The sequence below is a fragment of the Nyctibius grandis genome, chromosome 19, assembly GCF_013368605.1.
Source record: "Nyctibius grandis isolate bNycGra1 chromosome 19, bNycGra1.pri, whole genome shotgun sequence".
NCBI classification, from domain to species: Eukaryota; Metazoa; Chordata; class Aves; order Nyctibiiformes; family Nyctibiidae; genus Nyctibius; species Nyctibius grandis.
This window is the reverse complement of record NC_090676.1, coordinates 2,433,266-2,459,988: the sequence shown is the minus strand read 5'-3', so window position 1 is coordinate 2,459,988 and position 26,723 is coordinate 2,433,266. Positions and strand designations below refer to the sequence as shown.

Sequence of the window (26,723 nt, the reverse complement as noted above, 5' to 3'; positions counted from 1 at the left end):
CACATGATGCTGCAGAGGAGAGAAGAGGTTGCCCAGCACTGACTTTCTGAATGGTGCTCAGCATACAGCTCCCAGGAAAAAGACTGCTTCCCAGGAGGGATGCTGCAGTAAAATTATTGCCCTGTATTGCATAAACTTCTCCCAAATCGGGGTCAGGTACATGCCCAGGGAGGTTTGTGCTCTCACACCCCACCCCAGTTTGGGTTTCCTGGGGCACGTCTCGCCTCGGGGCTCGCTCAGCCCTCGGGGCTGCAGGCAGGTGTCCGTGCAGCAGCGTCACGGACCCGCGCTGCTCTGCTCCCCCGGCTCCTGCTCGAGCCTCCTGATAGCATCGAAGTACTGCACGCTGCTGTGATTGCTGATTGCCGAGATTAGCAATCAGGCTAAATTAATAAGCAGGTGCCTTTGTGATCCAGGCAAAAAAGCGCTCTGACACGAATGACAAACTTGTTTTATTTGTAACCTACATCAACACTCAAACCTAAGTTTCCCAAACATCATTAAATTAATCTGTTGTGCCCACAATGCTTCCCCTGCCCCAGCTTTTTTATCCTCCCTCAGTTTCATAGCTCAGCTTTGGCTCTCCGGCTTTGCAGCAGAGGGAGGGGGCACTGGAACGAAGGGGACGTGACTGTATTTGCAACGGACATCAAAAATAATGAGTTTCTTCAACAAGTGCCTGACGTTTTTGTCAGCCAGATGCTCCGTAAGGCACAGCCTTATCCCAGGCTCAGGCTCCACACTTGCGGCAGCTCTGGCTTTCCCTCACCTGTTGGAGGACTTGTGGTCTGTCTTAGCCCACCTCGTACTGATGATCGTGGGCAAACATCCTCGCTGCTCCCCCCAAACAGCATCCTGGCGTGGCAGACAGCTTTAGCACTGTCCGGGAGGGGGCTTCTCCCACCAGTAGCACAACTTTCCCTGTGAGTGAAGTATATTAAAGACGTGCCATTAACTCACCAGCCATTTCCCTCGGGAGATCTGCTACCATTTATGAAGCCATCTGAACACTGTAAATGCTGCGAGGCAGAACAGTGCTGGAGATCAGCAGGAATTTAATTTTCTAATAGAGAGATTTATTTCCTACCAACAGGGCATCATATTCTGTGATCCCTGCCTCTGCTCAGCCAGGAAGGCTATCCCAAGCTTGGGCTTGTTCACATGACAGGGATGCAGAGAAAAAGTTAAAATGCTTAAAAATTAGCCAAGGGGTTGTTTGGTGTAGGGAATATACCTGATGATACCCTCTGGACCTGCTATCCTAAGCGTTGTCTGCGTAGCTAAAAGAGCCAGCACTGCTGCTGGAGGGGGAGAGCAAACACATCGACAGGACTCGCACAGAAGGTCCAAGGCTGAACTGACGCACTGTTGGGGCCAGGACTGCCCAGCCTGTCTTCTAATGATGCAGCTCTCTGGAGTCTCCCAGATGTGGGAGCAGCAGTTTGGGAACAGCTCAGAGATCCCGGGAGCTCTCAAGTGCACTAGAAGGACCTAAAAATCATTCAGGGGTTGGAGCAAGACTCACAGGGTGTATAAAGCCCATGAGATACCAGCTGGACTCACCCAGTTTAGACAAAGTTATGGCTATATCTTTGCTATTTTATAGGCACCTACTGCAAACTGCAATTTTATTTTGCCTCTGGTTACCCCAAAGTTGAATTATGACCTTAAATATACTACTAGCAGTTTCCCAAAGGAGGAAGGAACTCTTGCTTCAGGCTTGAAAAGCCAAGCTCAGTTTTTCCTCTGTCCTGTCCACACACAGCCCAGAAAGACTCGCTATGTCCAACTGACACCGAGAACATCCCCCGCCTTTAGCTTTATGAACAAAAGTGCTCACATTTGGTGTCTCCTGCAAGTGTAATTCATGGCTGGGACGTGCAGCACTTTCTCCTCACCCAGGGCCAGCTGTAGCCTGAGTTACAGAAATGCCCCTCTGAAGGCCAAACACTTGCAGAAAGCCACCTCAAGGTGTTTTTCTCATCCAGGGGAAGACAGGGATGAGAGTTTCTTGGTGTCCACGTAGCGTGGCCAGCGCAGCCCCACCTTCTGCAAAGGTCTGTGTGTCAGAGCACGCCTGCACTCAGCAGGTTGCTCCTCAGCATGTGTGGACAAATGCTCTCTGCGTCACTGATCTTTTGTGGAAAACCCCCCAGGGCTTTGCAAGATAAAGCTCCCCTCTCTCCCCTTTGCTGGACGATCCCTCTCCCTCTGCTCTGCACCTTCCACCCTCCCCATCCCGCTCTGGCCGGCTCAGTGGCCGCTCTCCCCAGCTCCTTGCTGTACTGGGAGCTCAGCTGATCCCTTTAATTAGGTCACGAATCGATCACGCGTGAAACACTTGCATCAACCAGATCCTCTGAAGGAAAAACATGCAAAGGGGGTAGAAGCTGGCAAGAGGAGGGATGCCAAAGCTGAACTAACTTCAAAACTTCGTCCGTAGGAACCCTGTTTCAGTTGCAGCCCAACAGCTGGGTCCCCGCTCCCTGACACTGTAGCTAAGTGGTAGTGTTGCTTTAATTTCCTCTTGCTCCTGCTGCAATGCCAGATTGCTTGGATATTCATAAACAGAAGGAGTTTAATGAAAATTATAATTAGAGCCCTGCGGTGCTCTTGCAGGTCGCCTTTACACTGGGCTGCCTATTTACATTACAAATCAGGCTGGTGGCACCGCGGAGTCTACAGCAAGGGAAGAGAATTCATTAAAAGGGAAGCGCAGGGTGGGTGAGAAATAGGGGAGAAAGAAGATGATATGGTTATTATTAATAATCTAGGAAATTGGGATCTGCCATGGTCTTGCTGCAACTTTGCTCCTAGAAGGAAAGCCCGTTTGTAATCCCCCTGTGGCAGGAGGGGAGGGAGCACAGCCACCCAGAAAGTTCCACTGGTAATTACTGCACAAACGGACCCTTTTTCATAAAGCAGCTGTTTCTCCTGGAAAGCAGAGTGGCAGTGAAGACTTTATCTCCCCCACCAGGACACAGGGAAGTGCTCTTAGCACTTCTGCTTCCTAATACCGAGCTGTGAAGTTGAGGGGGTTCAGGGAGAGACGACGTGTGAAGCCGAAGGGATGCATTTCCCATGATTTTACAGCTTTCCCTTCCCACCTGCCAGCAGCTACATACGATGCTCCTTGCCCCACTGTAATGCCACGAGCAGCAGGTCCTTGAGGCAGAGAGAAGCCCCCATTCAGTCCCACGCTGGAGCATCTGCTCACTTGAGGCACCGCGCACATCCAGCTGCGCTCATGTGCTTAAGGGCTCTGTAAAACCGGGGCCTGACGGAGCAGGAGAGGAGATCCCATGGGAACAACATGGAGGCATCTGGGCAGCGACGCACCGACACCCAGCCCGGCCCCTGCACAGGGCAGCACAAACCCGTGTTACCCCAAATACAGTTTGATTCTGCTCCTGCTGCTTCCACCAAAGCCCTCCAGTGCAGTTGTTAACTGTCCCTCTTCCCGTCTGTATAGCAGAATTAGAACTAACACCCTCATGCTACACAGAGAGTAGCTGGAGACTTGGGTTGTATTTGTAAAAAGCTTCTTTAATATTTCATCACCCTGCATTGGCAGAAACCACATCATCATTGCAATAGTGTTTTTATGGGATGCCCACCTGCCCGTCGTGGTAAAAAGAGGTGGCATATTAGGTTGGGAACTTCCCCATGATGATTGCAGCACCAGCCCAGTCCCCTCACCTTTCCCATCACTGTCACATTCTCCAAACAGAGAGGTAAACTCACCCCGCTCCCGTGCCTGCATCCCCCCACATTCAGCCCTGTCGGTGCTCTGACTAAATCCCAGCAATGCCCAGCAAAGGATGCCCAGCCAGACCCCCACTGCTGCTCAGCTCAGCTCAGCTCAGCTATTAATCTTACCTCGCCCGCCGTGGCCAGAGGACGTAACTTTAGTCTAATAAACAGCTGGGAAGTCAGGACGGAGCAGATGAGCTAATACTACAGAAGTGATTGGGTTTATACATCAAAACCGACCCAGGAGACTTTCCCCTCCGCACTTCATGGCAATATGCAGAAGGTTTTCAGGCAAATTAGAAGCTGGAGGTATTTTAGGAGTTTGGCTGCAAATGGGCCAAGTGATTTGCTTGCATTTCACGCACGCGATCGTCAGTATGAAATGACCCACACTGCGACAGCTGAGTATTCATCATCACTAGTAACACTGGTTTTTATGCTTTGCCAAAAAACACAACCTAACATAAGAATGTGCTTATTTCAGTTAAAAAAAAAAGGACAAAAGAAAAATTTCCCTCGAAAAACTACGGTTGAAAAAACATGTAGCCATTTTTTCAGCTGAAAAATAAATATCTGTGAAGAAATACTGACCAACTCTCCCCTAATGAATGTACCAGCAAACCTCCAGGCCTGTCATCAAAGCATGAAAGGAAAAAGAACTGGGGAGAAAAGAGTATTTCGGACATGAAAAACATTTTAGCGGTCCAGCTTCTGGTTCCAGTAAAATGCTTTTGACAGGAAGGGTTTTAAATTGGAACAAACAGGAAAACGACTATTTTGTTACAAATAGGGACTGTCAGAGGCTTTCGGGGTATTGCAGGAATTTTCCAATAACCACAATCCCAACAAAAAACTTCCCTTCTACAAAGTGTCTAGAAAATGAATCAAACCCTATTGACTTTCATCTTCTGATTGCTTCACTGGAAGAAAATCAGTCATACTTAAGTAATTGATTAATTACCTGAGTAATTGCAGGTAACAAATCTAGCTTCCCTTGCCTCCCTCAAGACACGTAAACTAGGGATATTTCCACTTTCCAGCCACTTTAGGAGGCAAAGCCAATTTTGTGCGACCCAAGATGACTTCTGAGCTGCCACCCACATCTCCGGAGTCACCGGTACCCTCGGCACGGCCCCAGCAGCGCGGTCCCCACCGCTCTCGGAGGCGAGGAAGGGTGACCACCTCTTGGGTTCCCTCCTCGGCTGTAACCTCCCCGTGGGTGCTACAGACTGGGAAGCAGAGATCCAGCTCTCTTTTTCTTAGGTCAATAAAAACAAGAAAATGGGAGACGTGAATAGCTCAAACAGATTAAACAAGGAAATACCTAAGGATGGAGATGGCAAAAAGTTTAGACACACATTTGAGGCTGAAGCTCAGCCTCTCTCTGTCACGGGTTGATGAAGCAGCTTGGGAAGTGCAATCTGCTCTGGGTGGTCATAAAAGGGTACGAGCACATCTCTGCTACGAACTAGATTGGAGTGCTGGAAATAAGTGCTTCAGGGCAGAGAGTCTTGGGTTCAAAGCGTGAGAGTGAGCCGTGGTGGACGTCACTACGCCCGTTCTCATGCTCACCATCCCCTGCACTGCTGTGTTTTCCTGGTCTACTTGAGAGGAGTTCAATGAACCAAGAGATTCTCATCAGGGATTTATTAGCAGTAGAGTATCACGCTTAAAAAAAAATAAAAGCGAAGGTTTAACAAGTTCTCCCACTTTTATTAATGGCATTGACCGTATCACTTTTTGTGCGGCATCCCCTTTGGTTTTGCTCTGCAGTCCAAGTAGATGATGAAATGAGACCCGTGACGTTCACTTTGACGGAGGCGAGCTGCTGGCTTTCCAGCAGTGTAAATAAGGATTCAGTGCCTTTTAAAGAGCACTATTTTTAAAGGAAAGCCCTTTTGAGTGAGGGCTAGAATGGGGTTATTTTCCACATGACCAAGCGTCAAAAGGGAAGTGGCAGCCCAGTCCCTGCTCTTATCGCCCTCTCTGAGTCACCCCCTGGATAGATTTGTCACAAGGTGAAATAAGAGCAAGTCCTCAATTTATTATCATTTTCTACTTGTCCTCCTTAATGCAGTTCCTGCCAGGATGAGTTTGCTGTGGGAAAGTGGAATGAAACCAGGCCTTTGAGTTTGCTGCTAAATGGGACTGGGGGGAGGCTTTCGGGGGGGAGGGAAGGTCTTCCTCATTATAAAGGGAAAATGTGCAACGCAGAGTTTTCCTCGGATGCTGCCCAGCCTCCCAATTAGGATGGCTGAGACAAACAGTGGCGTTATTATATGTAACTGTTTACCCAGTGTCACTCAGCCATTGTTTATTTTATGAGCATAATTTATCTCCTCTGTTGTGCTACCCAATTTGTTTGCATTTTCAGTCCAGTCGAGTGTCTCTGTTTCATTGTGTACATCTTCTGGCCTCCCACCAACCCACTCTCCAATTAAGTTTCCAAGAGTGTCGCACAATGGCCAGGCTCCTCCTGAGCTTCATTTTTCGCGTGACGTTTGTGTCCCCTTCATTTCTGCGCTGCCCCCGCCCCTCCCCTGCTGACTTGCAGCTCCTCAATGGCTCATGGTTTATTCAACAGCAAAGCTGAATTTCTCTTTTCCTTCTCTTTTTCCCCTTCCCCCTCTTTGAAAACAGGCTGCTCAATAGAGGCTACTTTGGCAGCTCTGGGGAACAAAGTTCACTTGCAGCAAATCTTTAGCGGTCATGTCTCCACAGTGCAAGAGTTTGGAGGTCTTGCAGGGACTGAACCCCGAACCGTGGGGCACTCATGAACTCTTGTATCTCCTCCAGCCACGAAAGGGGACAAAGCCTTGCCCTCTATTAGCTTGTGTCACCAAAGCTTCATCCCCACACGGCCCTGCCTCCCTGCTGCTATCGCTCCCCTTGGAGGTGTGAGACCATCCCTCATCCCTGGAACGATGGCATCTTTGGCTTGTCCCCACTCCAAACTTCCCAACCAGTTGTTTCAAGTCTTTTGATCTTCGTGCTTGCAGGTCTGTCTGCAAGGATTAGCTAAAATAGAAAAGTGCTAATCCACATGATGGAAATTCAAATCCTTGCCGCCACATTAAGTAATTTCAAGGAAGTTTAAGCTGGCAAGACTCTGAGGTGAACTCCAGAACAGCGATAACAATCTGTGCATCGCCTCTCCCGCTAGCGTGACACCACTGCAGCAGTAAGCAGCAGCATTTTCCCCCTTATCATAGCAGGCTCCAGACTATCACTATTTCTGATGGGGTCCAGCAAAATCCCCTTGAGCGCTCAGCCCTGGGTTACAGCTGAGCAAGGGGCTTACTGCTGCATTCCCAGTTAGTCTGCCAGGACGGGGCTTCCAGGATTTCTGCTAGAAAATCTGTACAATGTCTCACCACCAAACACTGGAGCTCCATCTGAAACACCCTTTGTTTGCAGGTTAGTGTCCAAAACTGGGAGTGAGGAACTTTACATGGCCATGGGAGTCACCACGAGGGAAAAACTTGGCAGCCGCGAAACCTGGGTTACGTCTCACGCAAGGAAAGCATCCTTTGGCTTAGCAACCTGCAAAGGCGTTTACTGCCCCTCCACCTCCTGTCACTATGAGCTGCTTCAGAAATTCATCGTACTTTAAATGATTCACTCAAGTATCCATTCAGTTCCAGTTCATGGATTGCAGAGCCTTTATTACACAGCCATATATTTAGCACTGGAATAGTTCTCAGCAGTTGTAACAGCCCTGTCATCTAAGGAATAAAACAAAGAGCCATTATTCATCAGAAGGGAGACACAGTCTTTATTGTCTGAAGCCATGGCAGAGTTTTTATATCACCCTATCTATTCTTTCAGGCTGTCACACAACTCAGTTTTAAGCTGTTTCAGTGGCAGCCCTGGAAGCCTGAACACTTCTGTAGCTTCTCATGGCCAACTTCCCAGCTAATGCTGTTTTAAACTGACAGCAGGACTGATCCTGTGCACACTGAGCATGGCCAGTGACTTAAGAGCAGGAAAGTTAACCTTTCTGGAGAAGCTTGAGGTAGACATTAGTCCCTGGCGAGGTCAGGAATAAAAGCCATGCAGGGTTATTTGAAGACTTGAGAAAGCATGGCTGCAAGGAGCAATGGATGAGCACGCACTGCGGGCACTGGTTATATCCAGAAGGTCTGGGTTTGGGCTCTGGGCTGATGGCAGAGCTTTGTGTAGACCACAGGACCCAAGAACACACTGAGGTGTGCATGCCAGATGTCCCAACCTCACACTGCTGTGGGTCCTGCAGCCCTCCCGGACAGTGTCATGGTTCTCTTGGTGGGTGTATATCCAGCATGGAGCTGGAGGAACCAGCCTGCCTCTCTGGATCTAGACACCTGGGGATTAGTACCTTGAGATGTACTCAGCATGAACCACCCTCCACCCTGCTGAGCAGCTGCCTGGCTTGCTCTGCATCTCTGGGAAAAGCAGGTGAGATTTGGGGCCAGAAGACCTCTTCTAACATCCATAACGTCTATGTTGCAAATGAGGCCATTAAATGCAAACAAAGCAGCACCATTCACAGAACCAACTACCATCATCACGGTCTCCTCAGGCTTCTGAGAGCATGTGAGAATCTGCCTGTGTCAGCACAAAGGCAGGATTAGGGCAAGAGGAACAGATACCTCTGAGAAGGTGCCGAGCGGGGCTCTCACCAGCTGTCTGCGCAGCGAGGCAGACCCATCCTCCCCTTGAATGTCTCCTCTCAGAATAATGAGATGGGAAACTTGAAGACGGAGAATCCTAAAAAGTGGCAGACATTTGAAAACGAATTGCCCTTTCCCAGCTTTGTAATTTGTTTTAAGGCTGGCAATCACATCTCCAAACCCCTGTGCTCGCTTTTCTCCACATGCTCGGAAAGCAAAGGGCACAGAACAGACTGTGAGCTCCCGCTACGCTTCTCCCAACACCCGCTCTCCTCCCTGCCGAACAGCCAGCAATCTCCCCGGCTAATTAGCCAAACTCTATTCCGCACATATTTAGCATTTCTGAGTAATTAGGATAATCAGATTTCTCCCCTAATTCTGTACATAGACAATACAAGCAGGTGTGTTGCCTTTCCCACAATGATATCACACAAAGTGCGGTGTCTGCCGGAGCAGGGATGCCAGCCGCCTGTCAGAGCCCATCCGCATCTCACACGTGGAGATCTGCTGCTAACGGATTACCAGTAGCCATGGGAAATTGGGAACTGGGTTTGATTTGGCTAAGTAGCCAGTGGTTCAGATATTTATGCAAGCTATCTAAATGCCCAGAGTCTTCAAATCTGGCCAGAGATCTGGCTGCAGTTGAACAGGAGGTGTTTGGCCCAGAACCTCAAAGGTGTTTTGGGTTCTGGGGAGGTGCAATAGTCCACCCAGGTCTGAGGACTGAGGTCTTGGTCATCCTCCACAAAGCTAATCAGCCTATGGACCTAGACCTTATCTCTGCAAACCTGTTAGCTGGTAAACACATATTTGTGGTCTCTACTGCTTTCAAGGCCTCTAAATGAAGGTCAAAGCCAGTCAGGCCAGGCCAGCTCTGTCTTGTCCTGCTGAGGGAGGGTCTTTGATTCAGGAGGTGTTTTTCTTCCAATCAGCTTCACTCAATAATTCCTTCTCAGGGAAGCAGAAAAGTTATTTTAAGTGCCCATGACTACAACGTGGTCCTTGGAGCGTTTGGATGTGGTTCTTCCGCCAAAGTGGGACTATTTCCCTCTCAATGGAGTATCAAGGACCCAGCATCTCTGAAAGGAGGAAAGGATGCTCCCAAGCCCCCCAGCATGGAGTTAGGCACTCCTGAGCATCTGGACCATAGCAGTGATATTAAGTAAAGACCCTGCCACAGACCCTCCACAAAAAGACCATCTATCAGCTGAGCTTCATGCAAGGGAAAAGTTTGCTTGTAGACCTTAGAGTACAACCCAATATACTCCCAACACAAAGAAGCCATTTCTAATGCACAGGGCAATGCTCTTATTGTAGTGCTGCAGAATAATGTTCAAACCGCCTAAAGATGAACAAATCCAAGTAAGGCCAGGATTTAGATTCCTCCTCATCTCCAGGTAGGTTAACCATCCCGGTACTGAGATTGCGCTCTGGTTACTACAGAGGTAATTTTCAGGTGGAGCTGAAGATATAGACAGTGACAAACTGTTAATTGTGGTGAGGCTGTTTATCTGTGATGGATGAACACACCACACAGAGCACTCCATGCAAGGTTACACTCAATATTTTATAAGTTCTCTGTGGTTAATAAAATGTTCCATCCCCTTCTTTAGTGTCCTCTATCTCACCTTCGCTGTTCAGATGAAACGGTGCTTACAGATGAACTATCTTCAGAGAACAGCACTTTGGAAATATAATTCAGCACCAGACACTTTAATGGGTCCAAGGCTGTTGTCAGAGTCACCACAGACACAGGAGAGGTCCCTGTTCCCCAGAGAAGGGTCACGTCTTCCCAGGCTTTGTATATTTGCTGTAACTGTGTATTCATCTGAGCACCAGGATTCATTTTTTATTAAGTGTACTTAGCTCTTGCGGAGAAGTATAACCCAACTATCCTCAGTAATACTCAATTCTTGTTCTTTCATATCTTTGACCAGGTGACTCGTTGCCCAAGTGCTCAGTAACGAAGGAGAGGTCTGTCCTATATCATTCTGACCTTCGGTCAGTGATGTCCCAGGTCACTCAGGGATGACACAATGACAGGGAAATGGGCATATGGTTGGACTCGATGATCCCAGAGGTCTCTTCCAACCTGATTAATTCTGTGATTCTGTGAAAGAGACTTGGAGAACTGCACTAAGAGATCCTGTTGCAGAGCAATGCCCTCCTAGACTTAAGAGACCGAGCTCTTGGGCAGCTCTGCGGGGTGTGGGATGGAGCGAGCTGGGATGAGGAGCCCTGGCTCACCCTGCTCCAGGCATCCCATCTCCAGCGATCTCATCAGGGGCATCCTCAGCTGTGTTCTTGTCTCCTCCGAGGGCAGTGCCATGGGGAGCAAGCCTGCGTGGTGAGAGGCTGCCCCAAAGTGCAGGAGGGGCACAAAGGCTGGAGCCCACACATGCACCCAGCCCTCCCGCCCCATCGCCGTGCAGCGAGACTGCCTGCTGCCGTAACGGGGTGGCGACTTGTGCTCCTTCACCTCTGAAAACCAGGGCCTGGGTGGACATCTGTGTGCTTGCTCCATTGGTGCCGAAAAAATATGATGATGGTCATGGTTTTCTAGAGTTTTGAGCATTGGATGAAAAAAAAAATGGTGGAAAAAAATTAAAGAGGGAAAAAGCAGATATTTTGCTGGCCTGAGAGAGCCTGGAGAGCAGGCAGGAAGCTGCCTGCAGGGCTGGCCAGTCGCTGAAAGGTGGCAAAGGAAGCTGGCACAGCAACTCCTGACGTCTGCCTTCTCCAAGCAGGTGACAAGACAAGCTGTTGCCTTGATTCCCACAGTATATTTTCATTAAGCAGTGGCAGATGGCAGCAGAGGTCATCGCTTCCACACCATCATCCTTTCCGCTGAAAGGTGTCAGGAATCTGACATCTCAATTACTAAACCTAGATTCACCCAAGCGACATCCAGGACGAAGGGGGAAGGGGTCCAGAAAAGCTGCTCTCCTCATTTCCATGAATCCTCACCTTTGAGAGAAAATCTGGGACATGCGCTTCCCTGATAAACAACATATTTGTGTCTAACATCCTGACACAGAAGCAGCTGTGCTGAGAACAAGCCACAGACACCAGGAAAATGGCCATTAAGACCTTGTGGAAATGAGACCAAAAAGCATCACTTTGAAAAGATGGTTGATGTGAATAAGCTAAAGCAAAGTCAAGGGAGGAGCTATTGATCCTGCCCCAGCAGAGAACTGCTGCTCGCTCCTCTCTAGTCTGTGAAACCTCAGAACATCCAGCAAAATAAAACTCCTTTACTTCACAAGGACTTTCAGATGTGGGCGCGGGGCTCAGCTAACCCAGGGAGAAGCCAGAGCAGCATCACCATTGACTTTTCTGTGTTCAATGTGAAACACAAATCCGACATGCTGGTGAGAAGCAGAAGCTCTGCTGAAACCCCATCTCAGAGATTTCTGCCAGATATTTCAATCATTTCAGTTTTTCTCATCCCTACTATTACTACCTACTTTCCTATTATTACTTTACTACTACCAATTCCCTACTTTTTACTACTATTAATCCTCACTTTTGTAATCCCTACTATTATCCCTGGCAAGAAGATGAAATAAGATGCTGACCCTTATCAAAGCTCAGTAAACAAGCGAAGCAGAAGTCATTTATTCTTATTCTGAAATCTCATGAACTTTAAGGTAATATTATGACTCTGGAATGATTATGAAATATCTCAGATTAGCAATTCTGCTGGGCGTTTATTCATTGAGTTTCCTTCTACAACAAAAATACCAAAAACCACTGGCCTCATCTGCACTGACCACGAGCAGATGAGTCAACTCAGCAAGGCACTCCCCTGCAGCAACACCCAAGCCTGTGCTTTCTCTTGGAGGAACTTCTCCCCTTAAGCCCCAGCACAAGCTGAGGTTGGGGGAGACACGATGACCTCAGAGATATTTGGAAGATGAGAACTTCCAGGGTGCACAACTCCAAAGAAAAAAGAAAACCAACACCAAACCAACTTCTTTTCAGTGAAAGTTTTCAACTTTTTTTACAGAAGCTTGAAAACACTTCTGACAACTTCAAAATATTTGGGGTTTGGCACAATAAACCCCCCCATCATTTTCATTGCTAAATGCCAGAGTATTTTCCTCCTTTTTTTTTTGTCCAGAAATGTCCTTTTTTCCCCCTCCTTGTGTTCTGGAGATGGGGAATCGGAGAAGAACGCACTACCTTTGAGTCAAAAGTTTCCACTTTGTTGAAAACTCTCTTTGTACCAAATTGAAACACAGAGACACAACCTATGCAGTTAGGTGGGCTCATCACACCTACGGCAGCCCAGGAGGTGTGGGGACAAAGGGAACCCCACAAGCATAAGGACATTAAATCACAAATGAACTCTTTTTTTAAATAAGAAAGAAAAGGTTCAGTTCTACTGACCTCAAACCCCATGTTTTGTTAATGGGAAAAGGGAACGCTACAGCTGGGGCACTTACTGCTCGCTAGATCATATGCATTTTCTTAAGTGCTCGAAAAGCGATGGGCTATTCAAGGTTTTCCTGGAGGAAAAGCGATCACAATCTGGCCTTTGTTACCCAGTTTGTTCTCCAAGAGTTCCTACTTGAGGGCCCCCGGAGCAGATTCTTGGCAGAGCTCCATTTTGCACCCCAGCCAAAATGATCCGAGTTTCCGTATATTATTAGCACACAATGGAGCAACGTCAGCTCCCTTAACCCCACACCGGCCAGGGGAGAGGTTCCCCATTGGGGGAAAACCATCTCCTTCTCTTCTTGTATGGTCCTGGTGCTCGGAGGGAGGAAAAAGGGGAAGGCAAAGGAGCAGAGAGTGGTGGGAGAAATCAGAGAGTGGTCAGGCAAACATGCTGCATCGGCTGAAATAAAGCCCCGGTTCTCCAAGAAGGGTTGACTTCAATACCACCCTGCCCTCAGCTGCTTTTTGGCTTGGCTTTTGCCAGATTTCATTCCTAGTCTGAATGGGGTTGGTTAGAGGACACAAAGAAACGTGGTTCCTGTGAGTCATTTGCAATCTCCACCACCGCGATGGGAAACGCGGATGCGGGCAGCCGGGCAAGGCGTGAGCTGCAACGGGGCACGTCTGAAACACGTACCCCAGGCTCCTCTTGGGCTTAGACCACTGTGCCACAGCAGTACTGACTGCAGCTGCTCAGGAGAAAAGGGGGAAAAAAAACATACCAAAAAAAAAAATCTCCCCATGCAAAAATCAACTTTTTGTAAGAAAAGCTCCGCAACTCCAAAATTAAAAATGTTTGCCAGCACAGCAAACATTTGCCAGCACATTTTTGATTTTTCGCCAAAATATTCCAGCCAAAACTTGGGAGAAGAACTCAGAATTGTCTATGGAAAGCAGATACTTCTCATGAAAATATTCATTTAGTCAAATCCCCAGGTTTCTACTGAAAGTCAGCTTCGGTGGAAAATGCTGACGAGCTCTATTATTGGCTCAGCTTTAATTTTCCTTTGTCTGGAACAGACACGGAGAAGACAGCATCTGTCAAACGTAGTCTTTAGACTTACGTTATTATTTAGCCTGGAGTATTGTTCAAGGACTTCAGGAAAGGTTCAGGCCATCACGGTGCTAGGTGCTGTGCGTACACACGATAGCCCCTTCCCTAGAGGGATTATAAATGAAGCACAAACCACGGAGGAGACGATAAACAGCTGGGGAGAGCACGAGGTAATTTCGGAGGGGTCTCGAGCAGCGTGATGAGCGAAGGGACACCGCGCTCCCCCCTGCACCTGCTCTTGCCTCCAACGCTTTGTGCTCAGCCGGACCACAGCTGTGGGAGCTCAGACCTGCCTCAGGAGATGCACCAAACTGCCCCAGCGCCGCAGGCAGCGGCAGAGGAGGGGAGAGATGAGTCCTGCACTCCCGACCCTGCCTCCAGTTCAAAATGTCCCGGGGATGGAGAGGAGAAAGCCGAGAGGCACCTCCCCAACCCCCACAGCGCAGATGCTGCAATCCTGCTTGCTCCTTACCTTGAGTAGGAAGATGCTCTACCACCCTCCCTCTCACAGCCCGCGTGTGCCGATCTGATCGAGTCCACCTATTTTAACTCAGGCTTTTTTTTTTCCTGCCTTGCCGTGCAATCCCACCTGCCCCTCTGCCACGCTCCCCTCTGCCCTCACCCCTGCGTACTCTTCATCGCTCCGTACCTCGATCACACTGACACGACCCCTTTAGTTACTAGAGAGCAGTTAGAGAAGGATCTGTGCTGGTTTCAAATAGTTTCCAGAACTAGTCACCCTCTTCTGTAAGAGATTAAAAAGGCATCGCTGAGAAGGGAGCGAAGGAGAAAGAGAGCATGAGAAAATAAATAAATAAAGGTATATAGTTACTTGGGGTTAGTCTCCATATGCAGCCCCGTCCCAGGGTGCCTTGTTCTGTGCTCATTTGAGGTATTAGTCACTTTTTCCATTAGAAGCTCTTATTCTAGGGGGATTTATAATGTATCTGTAAAATTGTCTCCAGGCTTTGCTTGGCATCTGAGCTCTCAATCCATGGACAGAATGTAAAGAAACTACAGTTGTTTGATTTATTGGGACAGGGCACGGGGAGGGAGGGAATTTTTCCATGCTTGGTGGAAATAAATTCAGTGCCTTCAGTGCACAATCACTTACTGCTCCAGAAAATACACTGTTTGGGTGCAACCTCACGCTGGCAGAGAGGAAACAAGCAAATCAACGACTTTTTAGTATTTCCCTGCCTGAGACCCAGCCCTCGCTTGTGGTTTCTCACCATGACCCACCCAGGCCATGGTCCTGCTGGGTGCAACAGACTGTGTCATACCCCTCGGGTTTGGAAATCCTGCCCTCGACGAGCCTTTTTCAACTCTAATTAACATAAGGGGCATTTCTGAAGCCTCTGCAGAGGTTCTCTTACAGAGTCCTGATTTTTTCCTGGGGAGACCTATGGCTCATTTAAGTTTTCCTCCTGTTTTTTAATATGCAACTGCCCAAAGGCTGGGAGGGATGAGCAAGGGCTGTAGGTAACTCAGCACCTGAATGGCAGTGGTGTTTGGGCAGAGCGAGGACTGGGAGGTGACAACACCCTTGGGATGCACAAACTCTGGGCTACGAGCACCCCATCACCTTGCTGTTGGTGCTTCCCTATGCCGTGGCTGAGGATAAACTCATCTGCAGCGTGGCCCTGACCTGGGCCAACATTCATCCAAGCTTCTGCTGAAGACAGAGGTGGATCAGGAAGAAGGGAAGGATTTGGGGCAGCGACACACACCGGGATCAGGGGGAAGGAGAGCCAGAACCTTCTCGCAGCCTCCCTGCAGCACTGATTGGCAAAGCAAGAGCCTAACCTGGGCGTTTCAAGAAAACAATAACCTAAAATTGGAACATGGCAAATTATTTATTCAAACTACAGCCTTCCCTCCCCCCTTGATTAGCAAACCGCTGGGGACTCAGCCCTGATTTCCTTCAGACAGACGCACACAGCTCTCCTCCTCTCTGAGTGCTCAGCCTGTGGGGGGCTGAAGATCTAGTTGGTATTCGCATTGTGTAGCAGCTCCTTGAATTCACACGTTGTTCTGTTCTCCGACTGGATCACAAACTTTTTCTTTGGGAGCATACACTGCAGTGACAAATATGTTTGTTTTCTGCCTTTTTTTTCCAGGGCCACATTTAGGCTGCAGCATGCAAACACTTCCTCACACACTCAACTACTTGCACCTAATCGTAAAATGATCTCTACGAAGCATTGCAACGCAAATTCCTAATTTGATTTTTTTTGGAGGGGGTTGTTTCGTGTTTTCATTCTTCATTTATAAAAAGCCCTAGTGAAACCTTGAGGAACAGACATGAGAACATGTAAAGTAACACAGGGGTGTGCTGCAAAACTGACGTGGGAAACCCCAGCACTGAAATCCTCTCCCCATTTAAGTCAGAGGCAAAACCTCCACAGACCAGAGAGAAGCTGGGACTTCAGCAGTGGGAGACACAGAGCTTGGCAACACACAGGGGAGGCTGTGAAGGGTTCAAAGTATCAGATGAAGCAGAGCAGAGACATGAGAGGAACAAAGGAAGTTCACATCATTATAATTTATTGATGATCTTGGCCTGATCACTTCAGTGTTTTGTCTTAACAGAACCCACCCTGAGCAGCAGCGAGTCCTGCAGGTCACTTGGCCATACTGGTGTGGAAGTGATTTGACGATTTACAGAGAAAGTTTGCTAAAAATATAAAAAAAAAAAAATAAAAAAAAAAGCACCAGGCTGGATCTCACCCTCACCCAAGCCCTCGCTGGGAACCGGCCAGGATCTCCTGACCTCACCCCCATCGGAGCGCGGCTCCAGGAATTCCCTCACCATAGTTCACATTTTTCCAGCTCTACCAATTCACCCAGCAAGTGCCATGGGAAATCACTACAGCCGAGGCATCCAAACTCGCTTAAGAATGAGCCAAACTGATTCTTTTCTTCAAGGAGGAGGGTCTTAAGGAAAATAAAATGCTGGGGGTTCTTTGTCCCTGTATCTTGGATACGAGAAAACTCCCACGCTTGTCAGAAAGCAGAACAGCACCAGCAGCTCATGGCTTTCTCTCTTTCTTATTCTTTTTTTTTTTCCCCCAGTGTGTGTGAGTGTGTGCTTTAAAGCAGGATGACATCGTGATGGGTTTAAGAGACAGCGAGTGTTGAGGTGCCAATTTCTAACATCACACAGGGTACAGCTTCTTTCTTCTGTGATCACGGGTGAAAAATCAAAATAAATAAACCAGGAGACTAAATACACTCCCCAGCCATTCAACTCACTCATAAATATGCCCAGCACATTTATGCACACTTAGTGCAAGAAAACCCCCCCACTTCTGTTCTGTATTTTGTTTAACTACGAGTCAGATCTTCCATCCGCATCTTCCCACTGTGGCAGCCAGAGCTAACAGGGTTGCGTTCCCACCCTCTTCCCCTTCAATTTTAGGCTGATGGTTTATGTTTAAACACTAGCAGGTTCCCAGTTTTTCGCTCCCACCTTCAGCAAAGTGCCCGCTCACCGTCCCTTTGGCAGAAAATACTCTTCTGTCACAGTCAGCAACTCCAAACCAAAGAGTTTTAACTCCACTCACCCCGACAGCACTGAGCAGGAAGCCTGCGAGTTCCTGCGCGCTGCGAACGCTCCCGAATAAAGCGGATTTGGAAGAAGTAAATTAAATTAAATACCTCGCCGCTGTCGTTTCCTTTTTAAGGCTCGAGGAGCCCTGGAGCCCATTAGCTATTGACAAGGAGGGGACCCTCCGGATCCCGGCTGGGTGCACCGACACTCGGGGAACAACCAGACCTTTGTCTGTCACTGCCCGCACCGACACCCACCGATGTCATGAGGCCGAGGAACCCCCCCCTGGATCCCACCTTCCGCGCCCCGGGGAGTTGATTCCTCAATAAATACATGTACGTTTCCAAGCACATTGTGTCTAAGCACTTCATCCCGAGGAGGTTGGCAACAATTCCTTCCAAGGCGGCACAAACCCCTCCCGGGCAGGGTGGGATAGAGCCGAGCCCCCTCCTGCAGCTGGACACACAAGAGGCTGAAGGTACCGGTGGGTTTCGGCACGGATGAAGTTTGGTTTGGTTTGGTTTGGTTCGGTTTGGTTCGCAACATCGCCACCGAGCCCGCCGGCACTCCTGTCACGGACTGATTTTTGTTTTTTAAGTTGTATTTTGTAAGTACAAACTTATGAATTGAGAACTTTGGGTTTTTTTTTTTTTAAAAACCCACGTTTCTCCGAGTTTTAGGCATCAGTAAATTCCCCCGCGCTGCAGAGCGCAGCCTGACATCCCTCCCCCTTCCCCGCCGAGACGAAGTTGAGGAGGGACCAGAGCCTTTACCGGCGGGGGCACCGAGGCGCTGGGGGGGCTTTTGATCCCGTCCCGGGGAGCCGAACGCGCCGTTCTCCGCCGTCCCCATCTCACCCCGGAGCGCTTCCACTTACCAGCTGCAAAGTGCAGAGGAAAATCAGGGTGCAGCGCCCGGTGCAGCATCCCATGGTCCCGAGCAGCGGGCGCGGGGGCAGCCCGGCTCCTGCGGCCCCGCCGCGCCCCGGCCCCGGCCCGCAGCTGCCGCCGGCAGCGCGAAGGGAGCTCGGTCGGTCGCGGCGGCTGGTGAAGCCCCTCCGGGAACCGGGGAGGAGGAGAGTGGGGCCACGGCTTAAAAGGGCAATGCCCCGGCGGCGGCTGCCGTCCCGGATGCCGGCGGGGCTGGCGGGGCGGGGGCTGCCGCCGGGACGCGCCCCCCGAGCCCCCGCAGGAGCGGGGGGAGCTCCCGGCCCCCGGCCCCAGCCCTCCCCCGGGAGGCCGAGCCAGGCAGCGCAGCCCCAGCTCCCTTTCCCCCAGCTCCCTTTCCCCTCGCGAGGGCCGGTGGGGCAGCCCCTGATTTTTTCCCTTGACGGGACGCTTTTCCCCCGGCGGTGCCGGCTCTGCCGCTGGCCGGGGGTGCCCGGTATGGGCCGGAGCACAGGGGTGCACTGGACAGTCAAGCTGTGTATACAGGACACAGAGCCTATAGGGCATCCTAGGCGATGGGAATCAGGAGCTCCTCTCCCCTTTCCACATGTGTCCATCACCTCTCTCAAGTGCTGGCACGCTCACCCTAAAAATCATGAAGCCTACAATTAACTTCAAATACAATGGTTCTTCCATAACATGTGTCAGAGAAAGCGCACGTGGAAGGCAAACTCAGAAAGGGGGAAAAGACAAGGAGTTGTTTAAAATGCACATTTGTATGTTAAAGCATATGCCCAGGCTCGTGTATGAATCACAGCTGACTAGGAGCCGAGGGATGCAGGGGAGCATCTCTCTTACAAGAAGAGCTTCTACCTGAGCACCATCTATGAAACACTCGTATACCCTGCATCTGTAGAAAAGCAAGTCAGTCTACTTCATTTGTGAATAGCAGAGCAAATCCAGGAGCACACAACCACCTCCTTTACACGCCAAGTCCCTCACATCACCTCCTCTCGGAAGGAGGAGCAGGGTCCAGAAGACGTGGGATCATGCCAGCCCTCCTGCTGGACACGTCGCTGTCGGGCCGACGAGCAGGTCACACACCACGCACTGTGGTTGGGACAGACTTGTTGCTAAGCTCAACACAGCGGGATAAGAAGCTTTGGGAGAGACTCATCTAATGAGGGTATTGTTTCTTTGCAATCTCCAGCGACTCTCAGGGCTGCACGACAGTTTGCTCTGTTACTCTCAGGCTGTTCCTTCCTCCTCTGAAGCAAGTCAGGGTTTTGCTTCTGCCTCCAAAGCAGGGTGCAAATTCATATCGTGAGTGACCAGATCTGCTTTCCTTTTAAATAAGCATGCCACACTGCTTATTACAGCAGGGTGAGAAGGAGACGGCAGCTGAAATGAGAGAGGCTCTATCATTTTACTCGAGGAAAACATTGCCTGACTATACCCCACGGAAGCAGGATTAGTCCTAAAGTGCTATGAATGTTAAAACCATTGTATTAATAACATCATTGTTATTCAAATCACCCACAGGGAGAAACAGAACAAACAAACAAACATGTAAACTCCGAATACCTAAAATTAGGAGACAGACTCTGAATTGATAACAAATCCTACTGGTTTTAAATAGTAAAGTATATTGATTATCTGACCTGTGCACTGCACATAACCAGGGCATCAATTAATGCAGTCAGATACAATAAAACACATTTTATTATAGGTGAAAGGAATACACCCAGAGAAGAAACCAATTTATTTCACCCAGAAAGCTGTGGACTGAAGAAGCTTTGGCAGTATTTGTATTCCCAGGAAGATGGTTTTTGGATGGTGGAGGCAATAGGAACAAAGACCAGTTTATTTTTTAATGAATGTAGATGAAACATTCTTCACAAACTGCATAGGGAGGTCCCACTCTGCACTGTAGGGTCAGGCAACCTGACATCAGAACTAAAACAGGAGCTCAAGCCTGCCGAGAGCAGGCTGGGGTTAGGCTGGTGTGTGTTACGTGCTCTGGAAACTGCTGGGAACAGCATGGGGAAGGCTGGGTTGCGGCCGTGCAGGTTAGTACCTGGCCTTTGTGCCATTTCTTAAGGTCTCCTGCATCTCTTGTACTGCTTCCTGCTTCTAAAAACCTCCCGTAAGCACAGCTATTTTCCAACTCATTTGTACTACAAAGGAGACATCACGTGAAACAGAAAAATGTATTGCTGCTGAAATAATAAGTTTGACATAAACAGGATTTTTTTCCACCGGCACTTTTATCTCGATAAGCTAAGTGAAAGGCAACCATGTGTTGGCCAGGACTCCACATGCATCTAAAAGAAAACACACCGACTCTCCTGAGCCTGTTAAGAAGGGTGAAACCACAGGGATAATGTAACCTGGATTTCAAAGAGACAGACTTAAAACTCCCAGAGCCTGATCCTGTAACCTTTGTTTGTACGGTTTCTTATCTGTGTTGGTTTAGCAGGAGGCCTGGACATGGAGGGGATCTGCCTTTGAGCATCCAAGTAGCCTCACTGGTTTTAGTGGGGCTACTCTCATGTTGGAAGTTGCACACTTGCTTCAGTACTGTAGTCTTCAGCTTCTTCTGATTGTGGACACCAGTGGAGGGGCATTGAGTTTGATTCTCCTGACAACAGGTTTGGTTTTTTGGTTACTCTTGGCAGGCCAATTAAAAAGTCTCCTACAGATCTCCAGAAACTCCTTTATTTCCATGAGATGACATATTAACTTAGCTGAATTTGGACCTAAGGCAATGAAACACATAGAACTTAGATCCTAATTAGCTTTATTTAATTAGCAGGTGGATTAACAAGGCACCATTGGATGAGGCAGCCCAGAGGCTGCCAAAACACCGTGCCATCCCTGATGTGCAGTGTACCACCAGTGACCCCCATGTGCCACTACACAGTGGCACTTGGCTTGGCATGGCCACAGCAGCCGCCGGCATCTCCTAAAAACTGTGCAAAGTCCTGACTCATCTGAATTCCCACGAGTGCTGCAGGGCCACACATCGACCCTGAGGGTTTAACTCATAAAACCAACTGCAAGTTTAAATTAGCAAATAAGAAAGAAAAACAAAATTGCTCAGTATCCTGATTTTTATACTTCCTGGAGTATAACCTCATCCTCAGCTGTTGATGGTCAAAATGTTGCTTCGAGAGTCCAGTCTGGGGGTCAAGAAAGATTTCTCCTGTTTAAGGGGTTTGGATGGGGTCAGAGGGGTTCTCAGCAGCAATATTGCTCCCTGAAGTGTGTACACAGAGCAAGGCAATCGTAGGCAGCTCCATCCCTCTCCATCAGACAGCCATCAGGAGAAGACCAAGACAAGGGAATTGGTCAAGCAGTCATTACTGCAGTCCTCTCCAAATGCTGTGCCATAGGTATGTTTAAGAGACCCTAGTTGTTTCTTTTTTCCTCCTGTAATTCCTGAGGATGCCCCTTCACTTTAAGATCCTGATGCACATGCTGGTCACATCCTGACTTCATGGAGGGCATGAAATCCAGGTGGGAATCATCCTCAGGTTCAAATGATGCTCCAGAGACCATATGTCCCTCTTCTCAGCCAGTGCTTGAATCAGGAACCTCTTCCCATCCAATTTTGTTGTGCTGAGGGGGTGGCATGGATCTAGCTGCACTGCTCTAGGGGAGATTAACCTGAGACAATGGGACCTGTTATCACTTGTTCCTGGCTGATTACATCCAAATTACTTCAAGAAGTCACAGGTTTGCTTCAGAAGAACTCAAGAAGCAAAGTTAGCAAGCTTGAAACAAAGCAGCAGTATCTTACCACAGCTTGTTATATCTCATACCCACAGCCTCCTTGCTCTGACAGATCAAGATGAGCAATAGCGGCTGAAAGTATTATCTGGGGACGTGTCTCTTCACAGCCCAAACCCTGTTATTGTCACAGCTGCTGAAAGCTGTAGCTGGTCTTACATCCCACGATACACGTGGGGTGCATTATTCCGCTCAGTTCATTTACATTCACCTCCTCTCCATTTTAATAACCTCATCTGGGTCACAGTGCCTTTACAGACGTCTGATCAAATGCAGCGGTGTCAGAGCACTCCAACCCTATCAGTGCCACATCCAAGAGACAAAACGTGCTTGTCCCAGTGCTTTATGGCCTCACGAGCTAATCAGCCAGCCCGCTGCCCTCCTTCAGGGCAGACAGCAGCCTTCCCAAGGTGGCATGTCACATCATATTTCTCTATCACAAATTAGAAGTAAAACCTGCTGCCAGTCGTCTGACTGATGGTAGTTTTCCACTGTGCACAGCAATATTTCGCAGGGGACACATTCAAAATGATCAATTGGAAAGTCTTTACCTAAGAGCTGGGTGAGCTGTGAAGCTTCCTGCTGCAGGACACTGTGGATGCTCAAAACGTATATGGATACAAATGGATTAGGATAAATCATCTTCCTGGGTGGGACGAGGAAAGGGCACTAGACTCTGCCCTGTCTCCTCAAAGGAGTAATTCAGTAATGCAGTGACAGGACCTAACTGCAGGTGACCAGAGGTTGCCACCGCTCACCTTGGGCAGCCAGGGCTGGCTACAAGAACTGGACTTTGTGATATTCCCATGTGTCTTACTGAAGACTTTTTACATAGAAAAGAATTACTGAACCAGCTAGAAAGAAAGGGAGATCATGAAAAAAGGGCAAGGAGTTTTGACCTTCTAATTTTAAACTTGTAATTTTTTAAACCTCCCATTACCCTGGGGTAATAACTAGAGAGATGTTACAGAGCTCAGCTGCTCTGGGACCGAAGCCAGCTGAAGCCAAGACTATCAAAGTAGAAGACCTAAGAGAGGAGGCAATAGGACAGACGTGTCCTTCTCTCCAGAGGGACCAGAGAGGCACAGAAGCACAAACTGAGCAGCACCGTAGTGGCACACCCTCAGCAGCCGATGTCCAAAGGAACCACACTCTTTCCCTTCAAATATATCGCAGAGGAAAACAGCCCTGTGAGAGCAAAGCACAATGTTTTAAAAATTGTGCTCATCGCTATACAAGAAAGAAAACAATCTCAAAGACTTTTATGCTTTGAAATGGTTCCCCGGCAGCCCAGGGCAATCTGTAAAATTTATCAGAACTGGTATGTGAAATCTGTCGTTTTCTCTCTGATCCCTGTGAAGTCTTGGATGTTGGGGGGAGGCAGCTCCTAATCAGGCTTTTCGGCATTTCTACACCACTATCATCTACATTCCACATTTGTAATTCCCTAATATTAACTTGCTGAGCCACACAACAAATTCTTGTCACTCTTTGATGAGCAGCTGGAGGACGGCAGAGGTGGAAGGCAGATTCACTAAGCTCTCCAGTATGTCAGAATAATAGCAAGGTGAACAATTTGTCCACATCTAGCTGATACAGCTACCTCATTTGTATGATCAAGGGCTCGTACGAAGGAAACATGACTGGTATCGTTCCTCCCCTGGATCAAACTCACAGGCACCCATTTGTCACTACAGTGGAGTAAAAGTTCAAATTCACACTTCTACAGCTTTAATAAGATGCCTTGACAATGCTGCCGTAACATCCCACAAGCAGCCTTTCAAATAAGTCTTTTTTTACTTCTCCATGACTATAAAGGAAAATCATAGAGACAGAAACACCCTGGAACCTGCCAGCATTTCTGAGGTGGGTGCCTTGTGCCACAGACCATCACCTCACCTGAGCAGCAGCACTGAAGAGCCTCCCATGTTCACTGCAATTCCCAGTCTCTTTTATTTACAACCCGGAGGCCAAGAACATGAAACAACTACTAAATTACTTTGGGAAGAGCTGCTCAAATTAGGGTCGTAGCAGCTCTGGGGATTGCTGTCAGCTTTCCTGGGTAAACGGTCCAGGTGGGTTCACAGGCACAGCCCTGGGTGGAGAAGAGGGAGTGCCCGAAGGGTTAATTCGTGCAGGAAAAGCACGCTGCCACAGCTGCCATCCCAGCATCTCAGCCCATGCAATCTGAGTAGCTGGCACGATTGCAGCCACATTTCCAGCTGCAATTTCACTAGGCACTGTGACCAAGAAGTAATTCAATGCAGCTGCCAAGGTCCCTGGGTATTGATACCAAGTGATTATCCAAGGTTTCCATGGAACAGTTGCATTTCTCAAATGATATGACAAAAAAAAGAGCCTAAAGGGTGAGAGCAGTCTCCAATTTTGGGCAGCAGCTTAGGGAGCTCTCATTTAGACAAGCTGCCTCCCCATTTGTTTAGGAACCATTTTTCCCCCTCAAATGATTACGAACTTGCCCACACCAATTTAACAAGTCTCATGTGATATGATGGAGAAGAAATCAATAACAAGTTTCTTTTAGAGTGTCTTTTGAAGGATATCTGCAGCAGCGTGTGCCTGAGTGTACGGTGTCAGGAGCCGGCGTATATGATTACTGCCCCGAGGAAGGCATGAAACATGCAGTCAGAAGCTATTCAAACTCATGCATACACAAAACAGAGCTACCTTTCTGCCATGTTTTCAGTGATATTCTTTCCAGTCCCAGCCAGTGAGAGCTAATATGTATTAAGAAGCAAGCTGTGTCAGGTGCCACCAGGCTGAAGGAGCATTTTTTACACACACTTACTTTAGAAAGAATTAATTGCCTTGGAAATCACAGAATCAATCAGGTTGGAAGAGACCTCTGGGATCACCGAGTCCAACCATTGCCCCGACACCAACATGTCCCCGGCTTTTCCTCACAGGCTCTTCCAGCCGTGGCACCCAGGGAGGTGCTTTGCAGCATGGCTGGGCTGGGGACTTTGGCTGCTGAGGACTTTTCCGAGTGCTTTTTGTCTCGCGTGTCTCCTTCCCTCGAGCCCCACCACCTCCCGACCCTCCGTGCACACCCCATCTCGCTCGGGTCCCTCCTCAGAGGGAGCTGCGCATCCTCCCGAGTGTCCCCGAGCCGCTTTATGCCCCCTGCTTTGGCAAACCAGCTCCAGCAAAGCTGGCAGCGCTGAGCTGACACATCACAGCGTCCAGCTGGCTCCTCTCCTCCGATGCCGGAGGGCCCTGCGTGTCCCTCGTGTGTCCCCAGTCTCTTTTTTTGGAACCTGAACGTGGCCGTGGATTTGTACTCAGGCCCTGAGTTGCAAACTCGGGCTTGAAGAAACATCCCCTGCAGCTGCCTCCGCTTCCCCAGGGCAGAGGCCGAGACCAGCCACGGGCTGATTTATGCCGCTGCCTGAAATCAAGCGTTGCCCGTCCTGCTCTTCATGCGGGGTGAGCCGAGCCCGTTCAAAAACCAGTTCTCAAGCCAAAAAAGTCAGAAATGAGATCGAGTCTTCGGTGGCTCAGGTGACAACCCGCTTACCGTTCACAGGGTGCTGTCAGAGCATGCAACATACAGAAGTACCAAAAAAAAGTCCAAGAAAAGGGTGTTATCACATTCCCATCAGTTAACGAGACTACTCATGGAGCTAAAAGGGACGAGTTCAGGGTTTTTTTATTATTCACACAGTTATAACGTAAGTCATAAGTAATGACACCGCAGAACTTGAATGGTGACATTTATCATGCAAACAGGTCTATTCCTTGCTCCTCACTCTTCAGATTTATTAAATAGATTTATCTAACAAGGGTATCTACGTTTCTTTTTGTTCCCCCTCAATTTAAGCGCTGTGACATCCTGCACATTACTCTGATATAGTGGCTAATCTCAGGTGTGTTGGGAGAGAAAAAAGGCAATAAAAATCCACAGCTTCTCAGTCCACGACAAGTGCTGCTAGTACCAAGTATTGTATTCGGCCCACATAGGTGTTAATAAACAAGTCAAAATAGGGGTTTGTCGTTTCTCTTTTTCCTTTAATATTTGAAAAGTTACGAGGAATCCCTCCCAACCCCATGCTCATGCTGTCAGCTATTCTAGAAGAGAATTTTTCAGGTATTTTTGTGGAATTTAAACTGAGTGGTAATGCTACTTCATTTATGTCAGGAACTGCAATATTTAATAGCCGAAATCAAGTCTTATTAATAGATTAGAAAGGGCTCAGGAAATCTGTGAAAGAAGAAAAAGTGAAAATGAATGTTCTTTGGTCTAAATCCTGTTTCAAATACTTTTTTTTTTTACCTAAGAAGTTTCAAAGCTATCATTCAAAATCATTAACTTACAAGCAAAATTGCATACTAGGTAGTTTATCTTAATAAGCTTTCACTTGCTATTAGTCTTCCCCACTGCAATTATGCGCACATATTTATGAAATCTTGGTGGAATTGGGCTCTAGTTGTTTTCTGTGCTCACAAATCGGACTACCCTTTACATGTTTGAGTATTATCCTTTTGTAGCCAAGTAAAATTATTTCTATCTGAAAAATTTCAACATGGAAAACAGCTCAAAGAGACTTTGCCTGCCTTATATTTTATTATTT

The 26,723-nt window shown here is 48.3% G+C and overlaps 1 protein-coding gene across 3 annotated transcripts in view; it reads right to left on the bottom strand.

The window, feature by feature from the left end:
• The window catches only part of NKAIN4 (sodium/potassium transporting ATPase interacting 4), a 50,825-nt gene extending 32,371 nt beyond the window's left edge, over nucleotides 1-18,454 (bottom strand). For all 3 annotated transcript variants that reach the window (XM_068416196.1, XM_068416197.1, XM_068416198.1), the window contains exon 1: nucleotides 18,333-18,454. In XM_068416196.1, coding sequence (XP_068272297.1) covers nucleotides 18,333-18,386 — 54 coding nt within the window. In that variant the 5' untranslated portion in view covers nucleotides 18,387-18,454. The remainder of the gene's footprint in view (nucleotides 1-18,332) is intronic.
• Nucleotides 18,455-26,723: the final 8,269 nt, after the last annotated feature.